Genomic DNA, 20858 nt, shown 5'->3' with positions numbered 1-20858 from the left:
GCAAAATTGGATTATTACTATTGGAAAAATTGTACAGGTCACGATGAATTGTCTTGCACAACAGTAACAAGGCTGATAATAAAACGTATAAAATTCTAAAAGTAAATTTTACAGCTAAATCGCAAATCGCTTAAAGTTATAAAATTATCAAAGTCTCAAGTTACTAATTGTTAATTTTCTAATATTATTAGTTGGTAAATTACTGTGCAAGAGAGGCCTGCACGGAGTGTTATCAGAGTTAACGTTGCAGTGTGAAAAGCTCTTGATTTGTTGTTCGTAAAATCATACGAAAAACATTGTTTCAGCATTTTGTGACCAATTTCTATCGTTAGACAGGTACTGCGTCGATTGTCAGTTTATTTTGTTTCACACACTTCTGACGAGACATAACAACGATTCTGATACATAAACTCATTTATATTTTCATGATATATTGTTTGCTGAGGCTCTAGCACAATTTAGCTTAAACAATATGGCAATAACAAAGTTACCAAGATTTCAGAACCACAGATGTACATATCTGAACCTTTACTATCAGAATTCACTTGACATTCCACGAGTAACTTGGAGCCAAGGTTTCCGTATCCCAAGGGACCACCTGATTCCGCAGTCCTATTGCCGCAAGAGTTCTCTTAATCCAAAGAACCACTTAGTTCCAGGGTTCAGTCACACGAAAGGTTCATTTTTAGCCATAGAGTTCGTTTAACCAAGATTTTTATATTTTTTGGAACCATGTAGCTATTCGAGGCTGCTGGTTTTTGCAATCTGTTTAATGATTCTTGCGAGTTCGTGGTAGAATTCGTTTAGTTATAGAATTCACTTGACCTGGAGCTCACCTGGCGCCAAAAATTTCGATTCCATAAATAACTTTGTCGCAGAATTTGCTTCTGCCAGCTCTGAGGATCTTTAAAGCGATAATAATTCTGAATTCGAACAGTCACATACCTAAGTGAGGCTCTGGGTCCAAATTGATCCTAAGACTCGTGGTCGATGCCATAGACGATAGATGGGCCGTACGGAAGTTACCTGCGAAACCAATAATATAATCTCGCTGTATAAGTAAATCCTGGCACTATGCGGTTCCTGGTGTTAGGTGGACGTTTTTGAGTCAAGCGATGCTATGTGGTTTCCTGGAGTAAGTGGATTCCGGCATCGTGTGGCAAGTAGGGCCAACAGATTGAACTTTGAACGACTTTAAACGATAAACGCTCTGTAGTCTATGGTGTCGTATAATCACTAATACCAAAGCATCAGGCGATAATTAGCATATATGGTCTGCAGCATTAGACAGATTCTCCAGCTCAGTGAATCTTGGTACTTCGTGAGCTGTAAATCCTTAGAATTTCTATAATTCATTTATTACACACTTTAATTGCTTATTGTATATCTTGTGAATTTACAATTATCTATATAGCACATCTTATATCTCAACGGAGAAGTTATCCGTGTCTCGTTTTGTAGATTCTTGTCTTTATCCAATATCTTTGAACACATTTGCGCGAATCTACAGCCATTCGAATCTTGTTTCTCTTATCCGAATGGTCTGACATCAGACTTCGAGATTCCAAGAAAATCTTTTTTTGTTCATCTTGCCATTGACTAAACTCGCTAAATTTACTTCTCAGCTCTTACGAGCTCATTGCTCCGAGTTTTCCTTCAGATCAGCTATTTTGTACATTTCCAATATTAATATCGCCAAATAGTTAATGTCGATTCGTATATATATAACTTTAGTTAATTCTAGTTAGTTTGAAAATTTGATTGAATATTAAAGTCGTCGATTGAATTTTTAAATAGTCGGGCAAATCCGGCTAGCGCTGGTTATTCGCTGCAGCGACGAGAACGACCTGAAGCTATGCTAATATCGCTAATGTATGCACGTACTTAAATAAACGAATGCAAAAGCTTTTTGTACCGAAGTAACCTCGCGTTCACTTCGATGTACGAACACGTGAACGAGGAATTGTTTAGAAGATTCTGATAACAGGTAATATATCATGCAAATCAGAGTGAAACGTTCTTCCTGGTGTATCGCTGGAAATGCGATCATTTCAGATGAAATAAGACACCAACAAGAATTTCAATTATGCAAAACAGTTCAGGCTTGCGCTCGTGTGTCCCACTTAAACGACAGCCTCCGTTGTTGTTATTAATAACTCGTTTTACGGCAATTACATTAACCGTAATTAAATATTCATCGATAATGGAAATTGTCTCGCTTTATGAATCAATAAAAATATATTGCTATACAAGCAGTATCGTAAGCAAGGGAATTGCAGATCGACATCGAAATTCTATCTATTTCTCTGTATCTCTATACGTAATCTCTCCATTCGAAGAAATTTTTCATTCTATCAAGAAATTAATAGAATGTTTCAATTATTTTGATAATACTTAAAATTTTTTATCTAGACGATCCATATAATACCTCGTTTATCACATTGTCTTTCAGTTCGTTCATTTTTTTTTTTCTACACGGTCGTATAATTTTTAATTCTCGATAATAATAATTAAATCTCGAGCGTTTTTGGACCAATTAATTCGTCAATCCTAAGTATCGATCCATGCGTGGCTTCGTTGATTCGATCGCTGTGATACAAACTTCAGTCGGCAGGAACAATTTCGTTTGCACGTAGTAGCAAAATATCTAGTCAGTGTAGTTGAAACACGCATCGAATATCGTAAAACGGATTTTTTTCACGAGTTATCGAGAGCTTGCAGCCGGAATGTATACTCGTGCACAGACGACGAAGTCGGAAGCTTATAGAGCTTTACGGTTCGTCTGCGCCGTTTTCCAGGCACGCAGATGGGTCGAAAGACTATCCGTATCTTTGGTAAATTGAGAAACGATCGGGCTTCCTTCGAGAGAATGTTACGATTCTATGTATCTGCGTGCTCTGATCTTTTGTTATCGATTCGACATCGACTTACGGATGTTCACAGTCGCCATGGGTTGTTAGACGGGTCAAGCTTTGACAGCTTATCGAGAAAACCTCGTCACGAAGGATAATCGTTTGTCTTTATTTAATTATATGTACGGTAACTCACGAAAGTATTAGATCGTTTAGAAAAATCGTAGCGGGAGTTAAAAAGGATTTAAGCGAAGTTAAACTTTTTGCCATCTATAACTTCGTGAATTTTTTCTTGAAAAATCGCGCGTCTTTTTCAATAATAAATTCCTTCGAGTAATTTTTTCGAAGCTTCCAGAGTACTTAATTTCTTATACATATTTTTCGGATAAAATGTAAAATAATCTGATTTATATTCTTCTTTAGTGATTTTCATATTTTAAGATATTCGTGTCGTGTACTAATCTTCTAGTAAACGTATAGATGTTTTGTAACTTCCATACATATACATTTTCGAATTTCTTTTCAATTTTATCGATATAATATAATTACCATAGTCGCTCTCGTTATAGCGTTAATGAATTTTAGAAACTTTCATATGACGCACACGATACGCGCGTAAAAATTGTTTGTGTTGAGTGTCTGTTGAACATTTTCACGAATCTTGAAACGAAACACTTGAAAGTGTTTCGGTAATTTAAATAAATGACGCTTTAATTGTCCCATGACGAGAAGGTACGCGACAGAAATATAACGATGTTTCGGATATTCGTTACGAAGCTAACTGCGATTTTTCGTTTCCCGACTGGATAAAAGTCCTCGCCGGCGCGGAAATATTTTATTATTTTTCCAGTCGCGCGCTCGTGTTTGAAATATAAACGCGCGACGTCCAGTTGCGGTAATTAAAAGATTTTTTTTAATTAAAGCACTCGCGAATCCGTTCTCTATCTGGCATGCTCAGAGGATGCGGAAAGAATATAATTTCGTGACCGTTCCTCTAATCAAGCGTCGGATCTTTTGATATTAATGAAGAAGAACGGATACAAGGGAATGAACGGACGATTAGCGAACAACTCGGCCAATTTCGTTCCTTCCTTTCGATGAAAGTGTCTTGGACTATGTGTCCACGACCTTTTACACTTAGATTAATACAAAATTAAGCTTCCGAAACAACCACATTATTCCTTGTCAGAAAGCAAACTTTCATACGCGCTTAATCAAATATTGGGTTGACAACTAAGTGATTGCGGATTTTGTCATTAGGTGGTATTGACAAAATCCGCAATCACTTAGTTGTCAACCCAATACAAATGCACAAACGCCATTAAACAATTTAGACGAGATTCTCTAGAAACAATCAATCCTAAACATTTATACGCGCGTCGTGTACATTCCGTTCGTATCAAGATGCCCTCTGGAGAATTTCAATAATTAATTTTTTATCTCGACGTACTGCTTCGGCCTACGCGAGTCGACGTTCCAGGACGCGACGGTAAAGCGTAACGTAGCTTGTTCGAGCGAAATTTAATTTATTGGATGGACGGAATAAATCCCAGTTTATCCGATCGTAAATAATTTTGGTCGGCGCGACGCGATACCTTGATGCCGGCCGTTCCTCTCTGCGGCTGGCCCTTGTCTATTTATCAACGTCAACATTTCCATTTCCTGCGAGACAGATTTCTTTTACGAGCTGCATTGTGTGTCTTTCTCTGCACGATCAATCGAAATCGCATAACCCTGGCCTGGCCGTGATCGTTGCGCCCCGCTCGTTCAAGGGAAAACAAACCGCTTGAATTTTCTCGGACCCGATTCAGATTCGATCAACCACGATTTCAGCGGAACAATTCAACTCCTACGTAACACTGAAGCTGCAGAATGTGAAGTCGACGACAGTCACGGTGAAAGGGGCCAATCCATGCTGGGAGCAAGATTTTCTTTTGTAAGTACATGTCTGCGAACGTATTTATTAAGAAGAAAGGTCGGTAGGTCTGCTGAATTTACGATAGAGCCCCGGTGAATATCGTCCCTCGGTATCCAATGTTTTCCACGATTTCCCCCTTCGAATAGATAAAAGCATAGGGATGAAACGGACGAAAGGGACGGACCGTTTCAATTTCGAATTTGCAGTTCACCGATGTTTCAAGTTCGCCATCTGTTGTAGTCTATCGCTCGTAAATGTCTGGATATTATTTAGATTTGTGCGTATAACAGCACGTGAATTTTCTTAAAGAGTATAAATCAATGGTAGATCGATAGAAGCAGACTTTGCTATTTCTTTATGTAATTATTACAATGTACATATTGAGATATGTATAATTTTGTGTGCTAGACTAGATTCACCGTGTAGTAGTGACACACGTATGTGAATATGAGTGTGTGGAAGCATGTGTGTGCGCGGCGTCTCGAAAAACAGATAAATGTAACTGTTCCGTTGGTAGTTTCGTATGGAAGATGGTGAGACAAAGAGAGTGCAGAAACGCGTGCAAATGTATATCGACGAATATCCTGGAAATCGTTTATTAAACAAATTTAAAACTATTTTAATATGAATTCTAAGTGTAATCATAGTGTTTCTTTACTTTTATTTCGCCAATTAAGATCCACAATTCTCAACAGTACATTTGAATAATTTGTTAAAAAAACTTAGCAATGGTATATCTTTTTTTCTACGATAAAATATAAAATTCATCTATATCATCATTGACTTTGAATATCGATATTTGTAACGATGTCGGTTTACGAGAATCTATTAGCTGTGTTCAACTTCTTTTGCCTCCGATAACAATATTTAGTGGGTCGGTGTTGAATGAAAATGATAAGAGTCGAAAGAAATCGACGAGATCCGAAGTGTGCGCGTTATCATTGCTCGTTCATTATTGAGTTTGTGTTCGAGCTCGATAACGTAGAGTTTTTGCGATCGACTATCGAATCCCTTTAAGAGCTAAAATTCTCGCTCACCTTAACATCCATAATTGATATAATAAATATACTCTTAGTCAGTACAACAAAATAATCTATTTGTTGTTGAAGATAATACGATTAGCTAATCGGTAGTTGTATTTCGCGGCTCGATCCATTTACATTCGGACTAGCATCCTTATTTGCTTTCTTTTCGCTCTTTTCTCAGTCCTGATGATATTTTCCGTTCGAGTATCGATTTCTCACGTCGACAAAAGCGAACTTCGTTCCTTTGCGGCACGGTATGGTATAATTACGCTTTAGAATAATTCTGTCGACGTCGTTTCCCGGTATGCTTTATCATTCCGATATTATCAGTAGTAGGTGGGTGTTGAGAAATATAATGTGGAATATGATTTGCTTATTTATAAAAAGAGGACGATGGTGATGGATGTAATATTCAAATATTTTCTGCTTGCTCTTTATTATTAGCCTAGTTTTCTTTTTCTCTCTCTCTCTCTTTCTGTCTCTCTCTAACTTTTTCTTTTTCTCATCCACTTTATTCGCGAGAAAGTTAGATTCTTCAATGAAAGTTCTCACGATGTAATTTTATTTTCGATATTAAATAGAGCACGATATAAATTCATTGAAAAAGTTTATTTTGAAATTGCACTTTCATAGATGACAATGTAAAATTGGAAACAATCGGCTATATTCGCTAATACGTTGTTAATATTAGAACAGAAAATTCGGATAGTTCAATCTTCAGAATGTATTACGAGAATGTGCCAGCTATTATTAACAACGGTTCAATTGATTTTCAATCGCACGAAATAGTACGGGCTACGTGAAAAATACACATACATTAAATTTCCTATTATTTCAAGACAATTTAAAGGACCAGAAAATTCATGATTTGTTAAGGGGGTGTCCTGAACTAGTATGTTCTAAAGCAGCGTCTTTTTGTGATTTTTTTTAGAAGGGAAAGGAAGAAACGAAGTTATTGAATTTTGAGGTACGGTTTTATATATATTTAACGAATACAAAACAATTTTTTTTAAAGTAAAAAAAAATATTATAACAGATTTCTAAGCCTATTTCATGGGCTGCAGTTTTCAATCGGTAGGAAAGATCCACCTCGTAATTCTTGACTGAAACAAAAAACCAAAAGAGGATTAAATTATTATATATTTTTCTTCTCGATGAACTAAAAAACAGACGGCAGAAAATAGTGTGAAATAAAAAATTTTGGCGAGTTTAAAGAAAAAATGTGTTTCGTAAAAAGAAGAAATAAACTTTAAGGTGCTATAACAATTATTTAAATAAACTTTTTGACGAATTTTTTTAATTCATCGAGAAGAAAAATATATAATAATTTAATCCTTTTTGAGTTTTTTGTTTCAGTTAAGAATTACGAGGTAGATCTTTCCCATCGACTGAAAACTGCAGCCCATGAAATAGGCTTGGAAATCTGTTATAATTGTTTTTTTACTTTAAAAGAATTTTTTTGTATTCGTTAAATATATATAAAATCATACCTCAAAATTCAATAACTTCATTTCTTTCTTTCCCTTTTAAAAAAAATCACAAAAGACGCTGTTTTAGAAAATTCTAATTCAGGACACCCCCTTAATACTCACTCAGAGAAGCAAATTAATCGACGCATTAACACGTGTGTGTAATTTTAATACTCGATACGTAGTATAAATATTCTTTTATAGCGTTGCTAACAGATTTCGCGGTTGATGCGGCATTAAATCAGAATTTAAAAAAAGGGGAAAAGCGACGGAGGTGAAGAAAATATCTATCTACAGACAGCATTGTAGTTGACCGATGTTCGAGCAAGAGTTATGGAAATTCCGAATGAAATTACGACGACGAGCAGCGTCTTTTCTAAGGAAGAACTTTCGTCTTAAAATCCCTCGTTCGATTCGACATAGCTGGTGTTCGCGAAGAAAGCACGCAGCCGCGTCCGTTTTTCCGTTTATACGAGTCGTGGGATAGGTTTCTAAAGACGAATGAGGTCTATCAAGTTATGCCAAGTTATGCGACGTTATGAACGTGATTCGCATTTCTATCCCGATATGCGTCCAAGCTACGCAGATCGAAATAAATGGAAACGAATAATTCTACAGCGATTCATCAATTTCCCTATTTCGTCAAAGCTTTCGCTTAAATTTTCGTTTACATTTCGCAACGATGTCGAATTCTGATTTACGCTTTTAACGATTACCCTTGCCTAGTTTACATTGTTAACGCGAAAATCAGATCGCGTGAAATGGTCGACACGGAGAACACGCTATTGATCGACCGTCTAAAATATATAAGGAGGACAATTGCGAATGGTGGAGGTGGAAAATAGGAGAATTTTGGATCTTAGCTTTCTGAAACATCCTTACTGGCGCCGTTAAATCCTCACTTGCCAAGTTGCGAACCTTTAACCTACTTTCCCTTTGACGCCCCCCTCTCTGTACGCGGCCGGGCTGCATTTAAATCGTATTTATTTAACCTGTGACGAAACAACCGAAAATAAGAATCTCGACGATGTTATCGATCAATTTCCCTCGATTTAGAGCATCCGTATCGATTACGCTAATAATGCTGTTACGAAACGTCTATTTATATTTCCTATCGATCCATAACGATGTAAGAGGCAAAAAGAATCAGTTGATTGGATTGCTGGTTTTCGATATAAAGGCACATTTATTCGTCGATTGGCCAACGTGATTAAGCAAATGCACATTATTCGATAGTCTTAGTCGTTGTTTAAGTTTACTGTTCGAGACAATTCCGCTATTAAGATGTGATAAATCGTGAATTTAACGTCAACGTGACAATATCTGAAGGGACAGTAATAAGAGTCGTGGACGCGAAAGTCACGAGTTTGAATGTTGCTTTTAACAGCTACAGGGAACGAGGCAAGGATCAGTCGATATCGAGTCACCGGATCGTGATTCGAATGCGAATCTTCTATTTGCCGTTCTAACTAATTAAGTTTTCCAATCAGTCGACGAATTGTTTCCCCTTAAATCTAATGTTTAAACTAGAATAGTTAATCGGGTCGTTAACGGCGTAATCGTAAAATTCCTTTCAATTTCTATCTGTATTCGTTGTATTTCTACTTTTTCTATAGAGCGACGTACAAAAGTTTCAGATAGATTTTTCGCTTTATATTCGAAAAGCGATATCGAAAAGAATTTTGATCGATATCGAGTATGAAGAGTACGAGGATACGGCAAGTAAACGTGGTATTAGTTAAGATTCTTTAAAATATCGTTTTTCGGATATAAAGTGAAAAATCTGTGTGAAACTTTTACACATCGCCATAAGCGTGAAAGATTCTTTGCCAATATAATAAAAGGACAAAATAAGAAGCGAAAAGTGTAAAATAAAAATTTGTTTGTTATCCAGCGAAACGAACGATATGAATACGGGCCTTCTGGTGGAAGTTTGGTGCAAGGGTTTCCTGTGGGATCGTTTCCTGGGCTACTACTACGTCCCATTATCAGAAGTGTCCTACATGAATGAGGTAACGTCTAAGCAGTCCTACAATACATCCACTGGCACGGTATCGACAGGGAAACAAGAACAACAACAACAACACATATCCTCTGACAGCATGCGAGACACGAACAGCAATACACAGCCACCAGACATCATCAGCACGGTACACTAATTGATACATGTAGCTAGCCAGATTTCTGTCTTACCAACACTGCAGATTAATTTCTAAACATGCATGCGACCCCGCTGTCATATTTCCGAGACGCGGTTACAGTAAAATCATGATTACACTCTCGACGTACACAGCTCCTAAACGGGAGTGGGTGTCCGTAATATTCGAGGATCGATTAGAAGCGGCGTGTCTCGATATTCCGTGCACGTGGCACTCTTATCACGATATGAACTCGATTTTCGCGTGTACGTCGATGTCGTGTATATTAAATGAACCCGTGCTCGTTCACGACGTATTTGACGTAAAGCCGGTATAAACGAAAAAAGAAAAAGTTAAGAAACTAGGAGAATAGGCAAGCTGCAGTTCTTCGGTAAAAATAGTACGTACAGCTACCACGAAGTAATTTGCAAAATCGTAATCGATGGTATTCGAGATTTACGATCTAAACGTGTTACCGATACTTAACCGTGTACGTATATATTTCTCATGTTCGCTCGGTGCGGTGGTTGAACTGTTTCGCGAAGCGCGGTATCTTCCGATCGGTGTAGATACAACTAGGCGCGAAGGAACGCGATTGCGAAGTAGCGAGACGTTTAAAAGCGTACGAGTTCCACTTTACGACTGATCGATGATACAACACGTCAGGCAGAAATCCCGCGACACTTACGTGAAATAGCTGTAATTTTTTTCTGCTGACTAGTTTCCAAGTCAACGAAGTCAGCGTGTGTAATGTTGCACGGATTTGCTAAAAAGAATTAATCACCCTCTGGAGACCGATACCTCGAACTGTGCACTGTTTACCGTTTAACTTGGGGCACGAGGGAGTCATTTTTTCAAGGAACATCGACCAGACACGATCGACATGCAAGGTGTAATTAGTACATCGGGTGAGATCTTGGACCTCTTATTACAAAGGACTGGTAGGTGTGTGGCGAAACGGAGATTCGATTCGTTGTTTATACGTCAGCACGAACTAAAGGCAGCTATTCGTCGAAGAACGACGTCAAAAGCACAGCGAATTCTTTATTCGTATCGCTCCCTTCCCCGTTTTGTTATTTTCCAAACGACTTTCCCGTAAACGCCGCGGGATCGCGCTCCATCGAGCATAAACTTTGCACGATTTTGTAACAGAGGAAAGAAAAAAGGAAGCGTGGCAAAATAAGGGCATGGGATATAAGGCATGGTATACACCGGCATACGGCATGCTGACAGGTTTAAATGGCATCGCGTGAGTGTAACTGATCGAGAAGGCTGCTCATAAAAAAGAGAGGGAGCAATACGTGTGCAAACGACCGGTTTAAAAAATCCCGTGGATAGATCGGTGACACGATACATTGTCGTGGTAGGCTTCTGTAAGAGATTTTATGCCACTTCGTACCAGGTATCGCGAAAGTAAACTCGTGTAGGACACAATGTATATTAATAAATAGGCCGCTGATGTTTATGCATTTACGAGAAATTTAAATGTGCAAAGATGTAAATGTAGTATGCTTAGGCATACGAAATGTACTAACGTAAATAAAGTGGTCGTGAAACGAATTTTTATTTAGACTCCGTCTCTTTAGTCGTGTTCATAGAAACATGAATTTGCACGAGCATCCGCAATGCGTTAATGGATAACACGGATGAAAAATGAGATTTTTTTATTTACTTGCTGATTATTTTAATTCGAATTTAAATATCTTGTCGCTACGTTCGTATGAATCATCTCTCGATACTGATTTTTCGTTAAGAACCATTTCAACGAATTTATGGGAATTACTTCTCTACATCAGTTTTTCATTAAAAAGTATTCTTTTTTTCATTCAGAAAGTTTCATCGAGTATTATCTCGAGTATCGATCTCTTTTTCGTTGTAGTAACACGACTGTGAGAAAGTGGTGAAATTTTTGTCGAGCGAGTTGAGGGTGTTCGGAGCAGAGTAATGGACGTATGAGAAAAGAGTATTTGTTTAGTTCGAAGTGTGAGAGGTGCGAAAGTAGAGTGTTTGGACTAATTGTAAGTTCTTGAGTCATGACGCGAACGAACGTTCTACGATCACCTAAGGTTTTCAGCTGTTTTCCTTTCTCGTTATATATCCTTTCATATATATATCACAGTGACTCAAGAAAATAGTCAAATGCTCGTTATTAAAACAATATTACAACTAATATAAGATATACGTATCAAAATTACATATCTAAAATTTGGGACGAATTCGATAACATTCGTCGAATGTTATGAAATATTTGTGGAATGTTATGAGACATTCGTTACAATGACGTACAGAAACAAGGTCAGGAAAGTAATCGAACGTCTAGATATTAAGCGAATAAACAATGCTTTTGTATACAAAGTGGAAACACCGTGTAGTGAGTTTCTCGTTACTCTGTGGATAATATCAATTTGCGTACCGACAATGAGTTCGAAAATACCAGAAATTCGAAAGGGAATTGATATTAAAATTGCACAAAAATGGAAAATCATATAGGCAGATCGCCAAATTATTAAACGGAAGTGTGTCTACGATGCGTTATATTATCAAAAAACGAAAAAGCGAAGTAATAGTGACAAGAAAGCACCGTACCGTCAGGTCAAAGACACTAACTAATAGAAAAGAAAAAGCTATTATACGCGAAATAAAGAAGGATCCAAATATCTTGGCTACGAAGCTTATTCAAATGGTTGCCAACTACTTCGGGAAGAATATTCACGAGGAAATTATGTCGCAGAATTTTGTGACGCAATGATTTCCATGGTGGGATTGCAAGAAACCATTCGTTAAGAAGAATCAAGCCAGGCGTTTAAACTCCACGAAGCAATTTATGAACGAAGATACTACTTTCTGGGATAAAATTATGTTCTCAGATGAAAGGAAATACAATGTATTTAGATCGAATGGACATCGCATGTCTGGAGCAAAGCCAATGCAGAAACGAATATTAAACATTTATGTCCTGCTATGAAGCATAACGATGATTCCGTGACGTTGCGTGTACGGCTACAAATGGCACTGGAAATCTCGTTTTCATAGGTTGTATTTGTAGAATATTATTCTAGACACGTATAAATTTTGAAATATTTTTAAAAAATAATTTAAAAGACAATGCTACAAAATTCGGATTATTGAACAATTTTTCTTTTCAACACAACGATAACTTCCAGTCAAACACGGTCGGAATCGCGAGAGAATTGTGAACGTGAAAGAATCATCGTATAATATGTGTAACATACGCCCCCGCAAAGTCTCCGGATTTTAACTGCATCGAACATTCTTGTGGGCGGAAATCAGTAAAAGAAAAAAATTACGTCATAACTTGGAAAGACATACTGGTAAAATAGACAAAAGTTTATTGAAGTATGGAACTATGTATCCGTTCGTTATAAACAAACCTTCTGTGTGTTTTATATTACATTGAAAACCTTATACCAGACTTCCTCCTGTTTTCTACGTCAATAGGCTGAGCGCAGGCTGCAATTCGTAATTTCCGCGCAAACGTAATTTGCAAATTCGCGTGGGTAATATGCGACGATGCTCTCATTAAAATTTTACGGCCAAAGAGTTCTGTTTTCCTTCGAATTTCCTTTATATAACCCACAAAAGTAGCACGCGGTCTACATAAGCAAGCAAAGAAAACTAGTCTCGTTTCCACCGTCAATTCCCTACTTTTGATTTATGAATCTTAAAATTAAGAATGATAGCGAACTACGTATCTCCATCGATGTTTCAACTTATTATCGATATTCAAAATATTATTTTGCATTCGAGAATCCATCGCAGAAATTACACAGCTTTTCACTTTCCCTCTCAAACGCTGTTTCCTTTCACAATTAGCAAAGCGCGAAGTATCGACATAATAATTACTTCGAATCAACGTGCCATTCGTGTTTCATCATTACACATCGGATACCGCGAATTATTTCCAAATAATCTTGTAGATCGATAAGTGAACAATCGGCAAACACAGAGTAACAAAGGGTACGCGCACGAAGAAACGTAACGATATCGAGCGTTGCACGAACGGTTTGATTCGACTACGGCTGTTTGTTTCGTAGAAGCGTTGGTCCATTCCCGATCGACCAAATATCGCGCGTGGCATCGAGTGGATCATCGAAATGACTGGATATTCTCGCAGAGCTCGCCGTACATGTCCGGTGGTGCACGTGAAATGAAACTGAAACGAGCGTTTAGTGTTTACACATGGAACGAACCTCGGATCAATTGACGCCGGTTATACGTTCGGATGGAAGTGTGTAACGAGTTTCAGGTTAGCCTTCATGATGTCGCCGTTGCACCGGTTTGGTCTGTGCATCGGTCCAAACCTGGTCGATAATGCGATTACCGGTGGACGCCAGTGTTTGCCTCTGTGACTGTCGCGAATCGGGGAAATAAAATGTGATATCTTGAAAGTTCCGCTCGAGGAAATCGCCGGTTTCTGCTCGTTCGAGAATTAATTCGATCGCCGCCGACAAAAGCTTCTTCATCTCGATCGAGTTCGATGTTTGATCGTCCTGAAAATCGTGAGAACCTCGAAGCCCGAGACACGTGTGTACGCCCGAGTGTACATCTTCGAAAGGATATACGGGATACAATTTTGAAATTACTGTTCAAGTTATTTCACTTCCTAAAATATTTGTGCTATGATGAAGATGGTTGTCCGCAAATGATAAAAACCTTGCCACGATTAATTCGTACAACGATGTAGGTATTTTCAATGAATAAATTATGTACGTTACTGATTTACGCGGAACTGCTTAATAAATAATTTAAATTCACAAGCAGTTACTCGTATAGTATAACAAATATTGCTTTTAGTTATTAATTTATTGATTTTCATATTTCCGTAGCACTCGATTACCGTTAACGCGGACTGATTATAAAGTGATACTTATCAATGGTGGTATACACGTATTAACCTTTCGATTAGCGAGATCGAGAATTTTCCCGATTCAGTTTTACCCTGAGCACGATTCGTCGATAATTGGAGAGTGTAGGTAGCATCTGATCCGATCTATCTCGTTCCGATTCCCTTATCTCTCATCTTCTCCATATCGATGGTTTCTTGTTAATTTAGAAGAGTAACGATACGATCGCGGGTGTAATTACGCGATGCCAGCGTTACCGTTAGCTTTGCTCGTATAACGCGATTTCATACTCCGTGTTTCTTCTATCATACTTTTGTAGCGAAACGTTTCTTTACTACTTTGCAGATAACCATTGTTGACAAGAACGATGGAATTAATAAAAACAATTAGAACTGAGAAAACGTATTTAGCGGTGAATCACATTTAGAAAGGTTACAATGGCTTAAGTAATTGGCCTTTTCATCAACGGAAATCGGAAAATCACATCAATCGGATCGTGTTACCGGTGAAACACGGTAGACTGGCCCGTCTATATGCAGAGTCCGCTTTCACTCTGGTGACACAGGTGAACTGCGAACTACAACAGGCTTACAGCTTACAGCCTGTCATAATCGATCCCAGAATTAGATTTCCTCTTGTTAATGTCATAGTACGCGCAGGTCGATCGTTCGTCGACTAGGAAGTTATTTCTTCCTTTCACCATTTCTCCGTTTACTCTTTGTTCGTTATCTAGCTTTCTTTTTTTTTTTTTTTTTTTTGGAGGAAGACGGTGAACTTCCTTTTATATCTTATCTTTCCACATCGTCTATATTTGTATTTCCTTGCCTTTTTCCTTATACTTTTTTCTTTTTCAATTGGCGTCCTTTACTTGCTTGCAGATTATTTTGACGCTAATGGCAGTTCGTCTTCGCATATAAAATAAATAAATAAATAAATAAATAATGCGAGAAAGCAATCGTCGAGCGGAGCGGAGAACGATCGAAGTTTCACAATGAGGTAGAAGTCGAACTCGTAAAGGAACGAAATGTCTGCACGCGAAAGGTTCCGTTTGTGGTCACTGAAGTCGTTTCCATTGTTCCGTACAAAAATATCGGGTCTCTGTTCCAGTTCGCGATCGATTCGATATTCGGAAGGAAAACGCTCGTTCCCGTGGAAATCGAATGGCCGACTAATCGTCGGAAAAAGCGAAAAAAAACTGTGTCCGACGATGGCCTCCGCTATTTACGCTTCGTCTCATTTCGCTCGCGGATTTACAATTCGTATTATGCTAATTAATAGCTATTAATAATTAACAGCGAATGTTAACGATACTTGGAAACATAATTTCACTTATCTTTCGCATCGTCCTTGTCGGCTATTTCTTCGTTCCGTAAAACACACAGTCCGGGAAACTCGGTGATATCGATTTGCATATAAAGTAAGTTGGCCGCTACTTAGAAGTCGTATGACAAATTGGTCGTGTGGAGCAATTTTACTTGGCAAATGGATACCTTCTTTATGGCGGCGGCCGGATTGATTGTTTTCACGCGTCTCGATGGCGAGAGAAGGAAAAATTACACTTCCCTATCGTACTTCTAATCTTAACATTCGTTTTGTAATGTATCGTCCCTTTGCATTAAAAGCCGCGTGATTTATGTGAAAGCGTAAATTATACAGAGACATCTCTGTCGGTGTATTTGAATAAATTTTATTACGCCTGACTATCGGTTCAAGTTTCCAAGAGAGTCTTAATAATAGAATTTTAATCATTCAGCCAAAACAGTTCCTTCGTTTAATTTCGTTATCCTTTTCTTTTCTTCTTCGAGATCCTTTTAATCGCGAAAGGTCTAATTCCTTTCTCTACATCATTCTCGAAACAAAAGGTGTGAAATCCACGATGAAATTAAGGTCCATTACGTCACGAATCCTAGTGGCCATTCCCCGAGGTTCTTGAACCTGTAAGATATTTTCCTGCGAGAAATTTCGACCGAAGAATTCCTTTATCTACCGTTCTTTCTTCGTTCGCGAGACTCGGTCCACTGCACTTTCATACGACGATAAAAGGGAATTCATGCTAATTAAATTGGACGGCTTCTTTATCAGAGACGAACAGAAGAAACGAGGGCGTGACCATCCTTGCATTCAACAAACGTAGTTTTTCTCTTTTTGTCAGTGAAATTAGAATACTTGGTTCGAGAACTTCTCATCCCTGTTCGCCGTTTCTCGTTTCAACATTTTCACGATATGTAGTCTACTCGCCGTTCCTTATCCTCTTTAAATATAAAAGAAAAAAAAATGGAAAATAAAGAACGCGGAGAAACGTTAATTGCATAACCGAATATCGATCTTCGATTAAAAATAACTCGATATTCCTTTCAGCTACTTATTCGGTCGGTTAATTTGTCCGCGGTAACGAGGATATCGAGTTATAATAATATTCATCCCGTTCCCGCAAGTCGATCAATATTTTTAAAACGAGACCCAATTTAATGAAGTCAAAATAGAATCGCAAGGTTCACGAGGTCGCTTTGACGCGTAGAGAAGCTGCTCTTTAAATGGGACGCGACCACGTTTCGAGCGCCGGTGAATTTGAAATGCAGCCGTAAACCGACTGAAACGGTGAATCGGATTCGACGAATAGTGGCGATTGCAAAGTGCAAGAGCTTAAAACAAAAGGAAGCGAAAACTGGAAGGCCCTGTTTGCTTTTTTCCGCACGAAGTGCACCAAGTGCATCTTGTCTTTCGACGGGAGGATCGAACAAATTAAATTAGAGGGCAGCCTTACCTCGGATAGGGGTGTAATTCAGTCACGTGCGAGTGGCTACCCCCTCTTTTATACACATTCGAATACTCGTGTCGCTCTTTGGTTGGCAGACGCAACCATCTTGCACAGATTTGTCGTAATCTTCTTGTAAGCGTCCGAGCAAACGATACGTTTTATTGTCCATGTAGGTATTCCTTTCTGCCTGTATCTTTAAGATCATTCTTAACGGCCCAAGTAAATGGGATAATAAATTTAATCGGAAAGGAGAGAGTCGAGTGATATTCTTCGATTTTTCGTTGATACACGCGAAATCCTCTCGGTTAATACGATCCTCGGAAACAAAGACCCGCTGCGGCTACTTCGCGGATATTAAACGCTTTCCTATATTACACCAGCTATGTTATAAACGCAATATCCGGTTTTACGACCGTACGATGGCCGCCATAAAATAACAGAAATGCGAAAATTCTTCATCGGAGAGACGACAATGCTTCTATCGACTTTTGAAATTGATTCAGAGATTACTCCAGTAACCGACGAGTCAAGTTTCTCTTTTTCGAAATGGCAAAGGAAACAACAACGGATAGGAAATTAGAAACAGAGATTAGGCGAAGAAGAAAGGGAAGATTCTGGTCGCTGCATTTGCCAGAAATTTCTCTGAGAATGGAGCAAATTGAATTACGAAGTGGCATGAGTAAGAGTTGCGTTTTAAAGGTGGCATTCCTGTAGTTTTCTTGACTCTGAAATCAACTGGAAGGCAGTGGCATACAGAAGCTCTCGGTACCACTATCGGCAGCTCTGTTCCCTGGCAACGATATCCATCACCACATCACCGCTGACAATCCCTGAGTGTCTTCTGGCTGTGACGTCACTTGGCGCATAGCCAGCTCGCAACGCTCAATGAAACAGTCGGGGAAGCCAAGGCGACGTGGTTCACGTAGCTTTACGCCGGCGTTATGCTGCTGCGTGCACACATTCGAGCTTGGACTTGTGTGGCAACGACCTTCGCAAAAGATTTCCTGGATTTGTTCACGCGCTTCCCCCTCTCTTCGTAATATTCGTATCGCACAGTCGCGAACAGCACACAAAAGAGAGAAAAAGAGAACTGTCGAGTAAACAATTGGAATTTTACTGGGGAAAATCGTTCGAACGTATCGTCGTTTGATATTTAAAAGTCATCGAGCGGAGAGAATTCCCGAAAAGTAAACGTTGATTGAATAAAAAACGAAATATATTTACATTCGCAAACAGAGAGTACGTGGTTATAAGCATCACGGTTCACGTTCATCGAGGGAGAAGAGGGAAAACATTCGTAACAAATTTCTGTTTGCTGCGTTAATTGTCTTTGCCATTGTTCCATTCTATTCTATGTCGAAGTTCATCGTGGAAACCGCGAGAACGCATTCGTGTAGTTACGATCGTCCCTGTCCGAGTTATGAAATGTTCCGGTCGTGGTTACGGAAAGAGGATTGATGAATCACCGGCAAACTGGTTCCTTCATATTTCTGGACGATCGATCGACAACCCTGGCGTTCCAGGGCTAGCGACAGCTGCGTTGACGGAAAAGAGGACGGCAAAAGTAGATAGACGAGGAGAAAGGAAGGGATAAAAGGCGAACGTAAAGGTGTAAATTGGTGCGAAAGGGAGAACGAAACGGGGAAACGAGGAAAATAGAAAAGTACGATAGTGGAGGAACGAAAGAGACGGCGATAATACGAAGAGCGCTAGATACAGAGACGATGCGCGAAAGAGAGACAGAGTTAGCCAGAGTTAACTGATAAACGGTGAACAAGGAAGATGACATGAAGGATGCGGTAATGCGTACACGATGGAAAGGATAACAAAGGCGCGATGACGAACAAAGAAAAAGGGGCGAAGATGTGGCATGGCAAACATGGAAAATGAAAGAAAGGGCGAAAGAAGAGGAGAGCAAGTAAAAGCTGAGGAATGAAGCGAGATTTGTGAGTGGAAGCCGAGGGCAGGTTGCTTTTCCTGTTGCGAGGACAATCTGGGTCAAGCCCGGCTTAAAATATTCATAAAGCTGCACGCGAGATCCACGTACGACCGGTTCGATTCACATTAGAAATGCGCTGACTGAGGTATGTCAAGTAACTCTAGAGGGATGACGATGAAACATCACCGTTGATTCGTCCTCGCCTGTATTAGTGATCAGCGGTAACCGGTGTTCGTGCACGCCCACTCCTTTCTGACAGAGGCTTGACAAAGCTCTTACCAACACCCTCCACCTCCATTTTCCTGTCCCACGCCGTGACGGTCTGCCATTTCTGGCTGCTTCGGGGCTGCATACGTCGCGGTAGCGACAAAATCCTTGATTTTACCAGTTGAAGAAAGCTTTGCCCGCGCGTACGAGCGGATTTCACTGTGTGAAACGTGTCAGGTCTTGAAAATGAAAGTTCAAACGCGAACGGTATGCTGCCGAAAGGAATTCCGGTCGCCGCTCCAACGTCCCCTTCGCTCCACGTCAACGGTGAATACTTGCCGAATGACTGGAATAATATCTTCATTCTCCTACAGAGCCAGCGTCCATGTGAAATTATTGCGATAATCCGGATCCCTTGTGTTTCATGATTAATATACATACTCGTACGTCGTACGTATGCCAGTGTATATTACGAGATTAGCGAAACGAAGGTAGCGACAAGTAAAACTATGAGGAATCTCTGTGGTTGGATTCTGTAACTGACATTCGAGAGAATCGATTGGAATTGTACCGATAGAGTAATCGATCTTCCAGTGATTCCAGGTTTTCGTCAAAAAGGATTACTTTCCGGAATTTACATTTTCATTAAAACGACTCAAAAGCGGTGCTCCGTCAATAATGTCGTCCTTCGTTTCGTTACACCGGAAGAGGGATTTGTCGTTAATCGGGGATACTTCGGTGCTTCTTTAATGCGTTCCATTGCGCTTGAGGATTAAGACAGAACCACGTTCGAAGCTAATCGCATCCATGAATGCTTTCTGTGAAAAAAATTGCCCGGATCTATCCGCGTGTATAAACATTCCGTGGAAGATGAAGAAGAGAAACGTCGAGAGGTCAAGGTATATCTGAGCTTGATGGAAAAAAGATCCAGGGTCATCTTCGTGATCCATGGAAGATCTCAGACTGATGGATGATTCCTTGCTAACCAGCTAGTGAAAGCAGAGTGAAAGGAAATTACGGATCGATCGACTTTGCTTCCTTCGTCTCATCTTCGTCTTCCCCACTTTTCGTTTCCTTGCTTCTCTCGAAACAAAAAGGAGCGGACGCCACTAAATTGTTTCTCTAATCCTCGAGAAATCACATCTGACCGACACGTGGTCGAGTAGATCCTCGTCGTGTACGCTCGTTACCTGGATACGGGCTAAACGAGGTTTGCCAGGAGGTCAAATCTTTGGCTGGATTTTCATTTGTAGCGAGCAAACTCTAGCTGGAGTTACCTGTTTGCTCTTCCTTCGTAGATTGACGTTCCTTCGATATGCGAATTGTTGACTCGAGAAATTGACGAACGACCATCGGCTAACTCTTCTTTCGTTCCCTCTTTTTTGACCGACGTTCGTTATGCCACGGTGGATCGTGCCGAGCCACAGCCGGGAATTTGATTGAGTAATCGCGGTTTATCTATCCCCATGTAACATTGGCAGTATCAGTTTTGCGGTATCGTTGCGTGACAGATGTCTAAACAATTATGGAACAATTATAGTCCCTTTCATATATCTTCTATGTGTCAAACGATCGAATTTTGTTTCCATCGGAGCGACGAATTTGAAACAGTATTGATAGAGTCTAATCAACGTTTAAAATTACTTCGATATAATAATTAAATGAACTTAATAAAAATAAAATTGAT

The 20858-nt window shown here is 39.4% G+C and overlaps 1 protein-coding gene across 7 annotated transcripts in view; it reads left to right on the top strand.

The window, feature by feature from the left end:
• The window catches only part of unc-13 (protein unc13 homolog), a 378276-nt gene that overhangs the window by 28007 nt on the left and 329411 nt on the right, over positions 1-20858 (top strand). For 5 of the 7 annotated variants that reach the window (XM_069130572.1, XM_069130564.1, XM_069130554.1 and 2 more), the window contains exons 3-4: positions 4686-4788; positions 9159-9414. In XM_069130572.1, coding sequence (XP_068986673.1) covers positions 4686-4788; positions 9159-9414 — 359 coding nt within the window. The remainder of the gene's footprint in view (positions 1-4685; positions 4789-9158; positions 9415-20858) is intronic. The other 2 variants (XM_069130578.1, XM_069130571.1) reach the window with 1 other exon arrangement.

The sequence above is a fragment of the Bombus flavifrons genome, chromosome 2 (genome assembly GCF_040668555.2).
Source record: "Bombus flavifrons isolate JBK064 chromosome 2, iyBomFlav1_principal, whole genome shotgun sequence".
In the NCBI taxonomy this organism is placed as follows: Eukaryota; Metazoa; Arthropoda; class Insecta; order Hymenoptera; family Apidae; genus Bombus; species Bombus flavifrons.
This window is presented reverse-complemented; position numbering and strand designations above follow the sequence as displayed.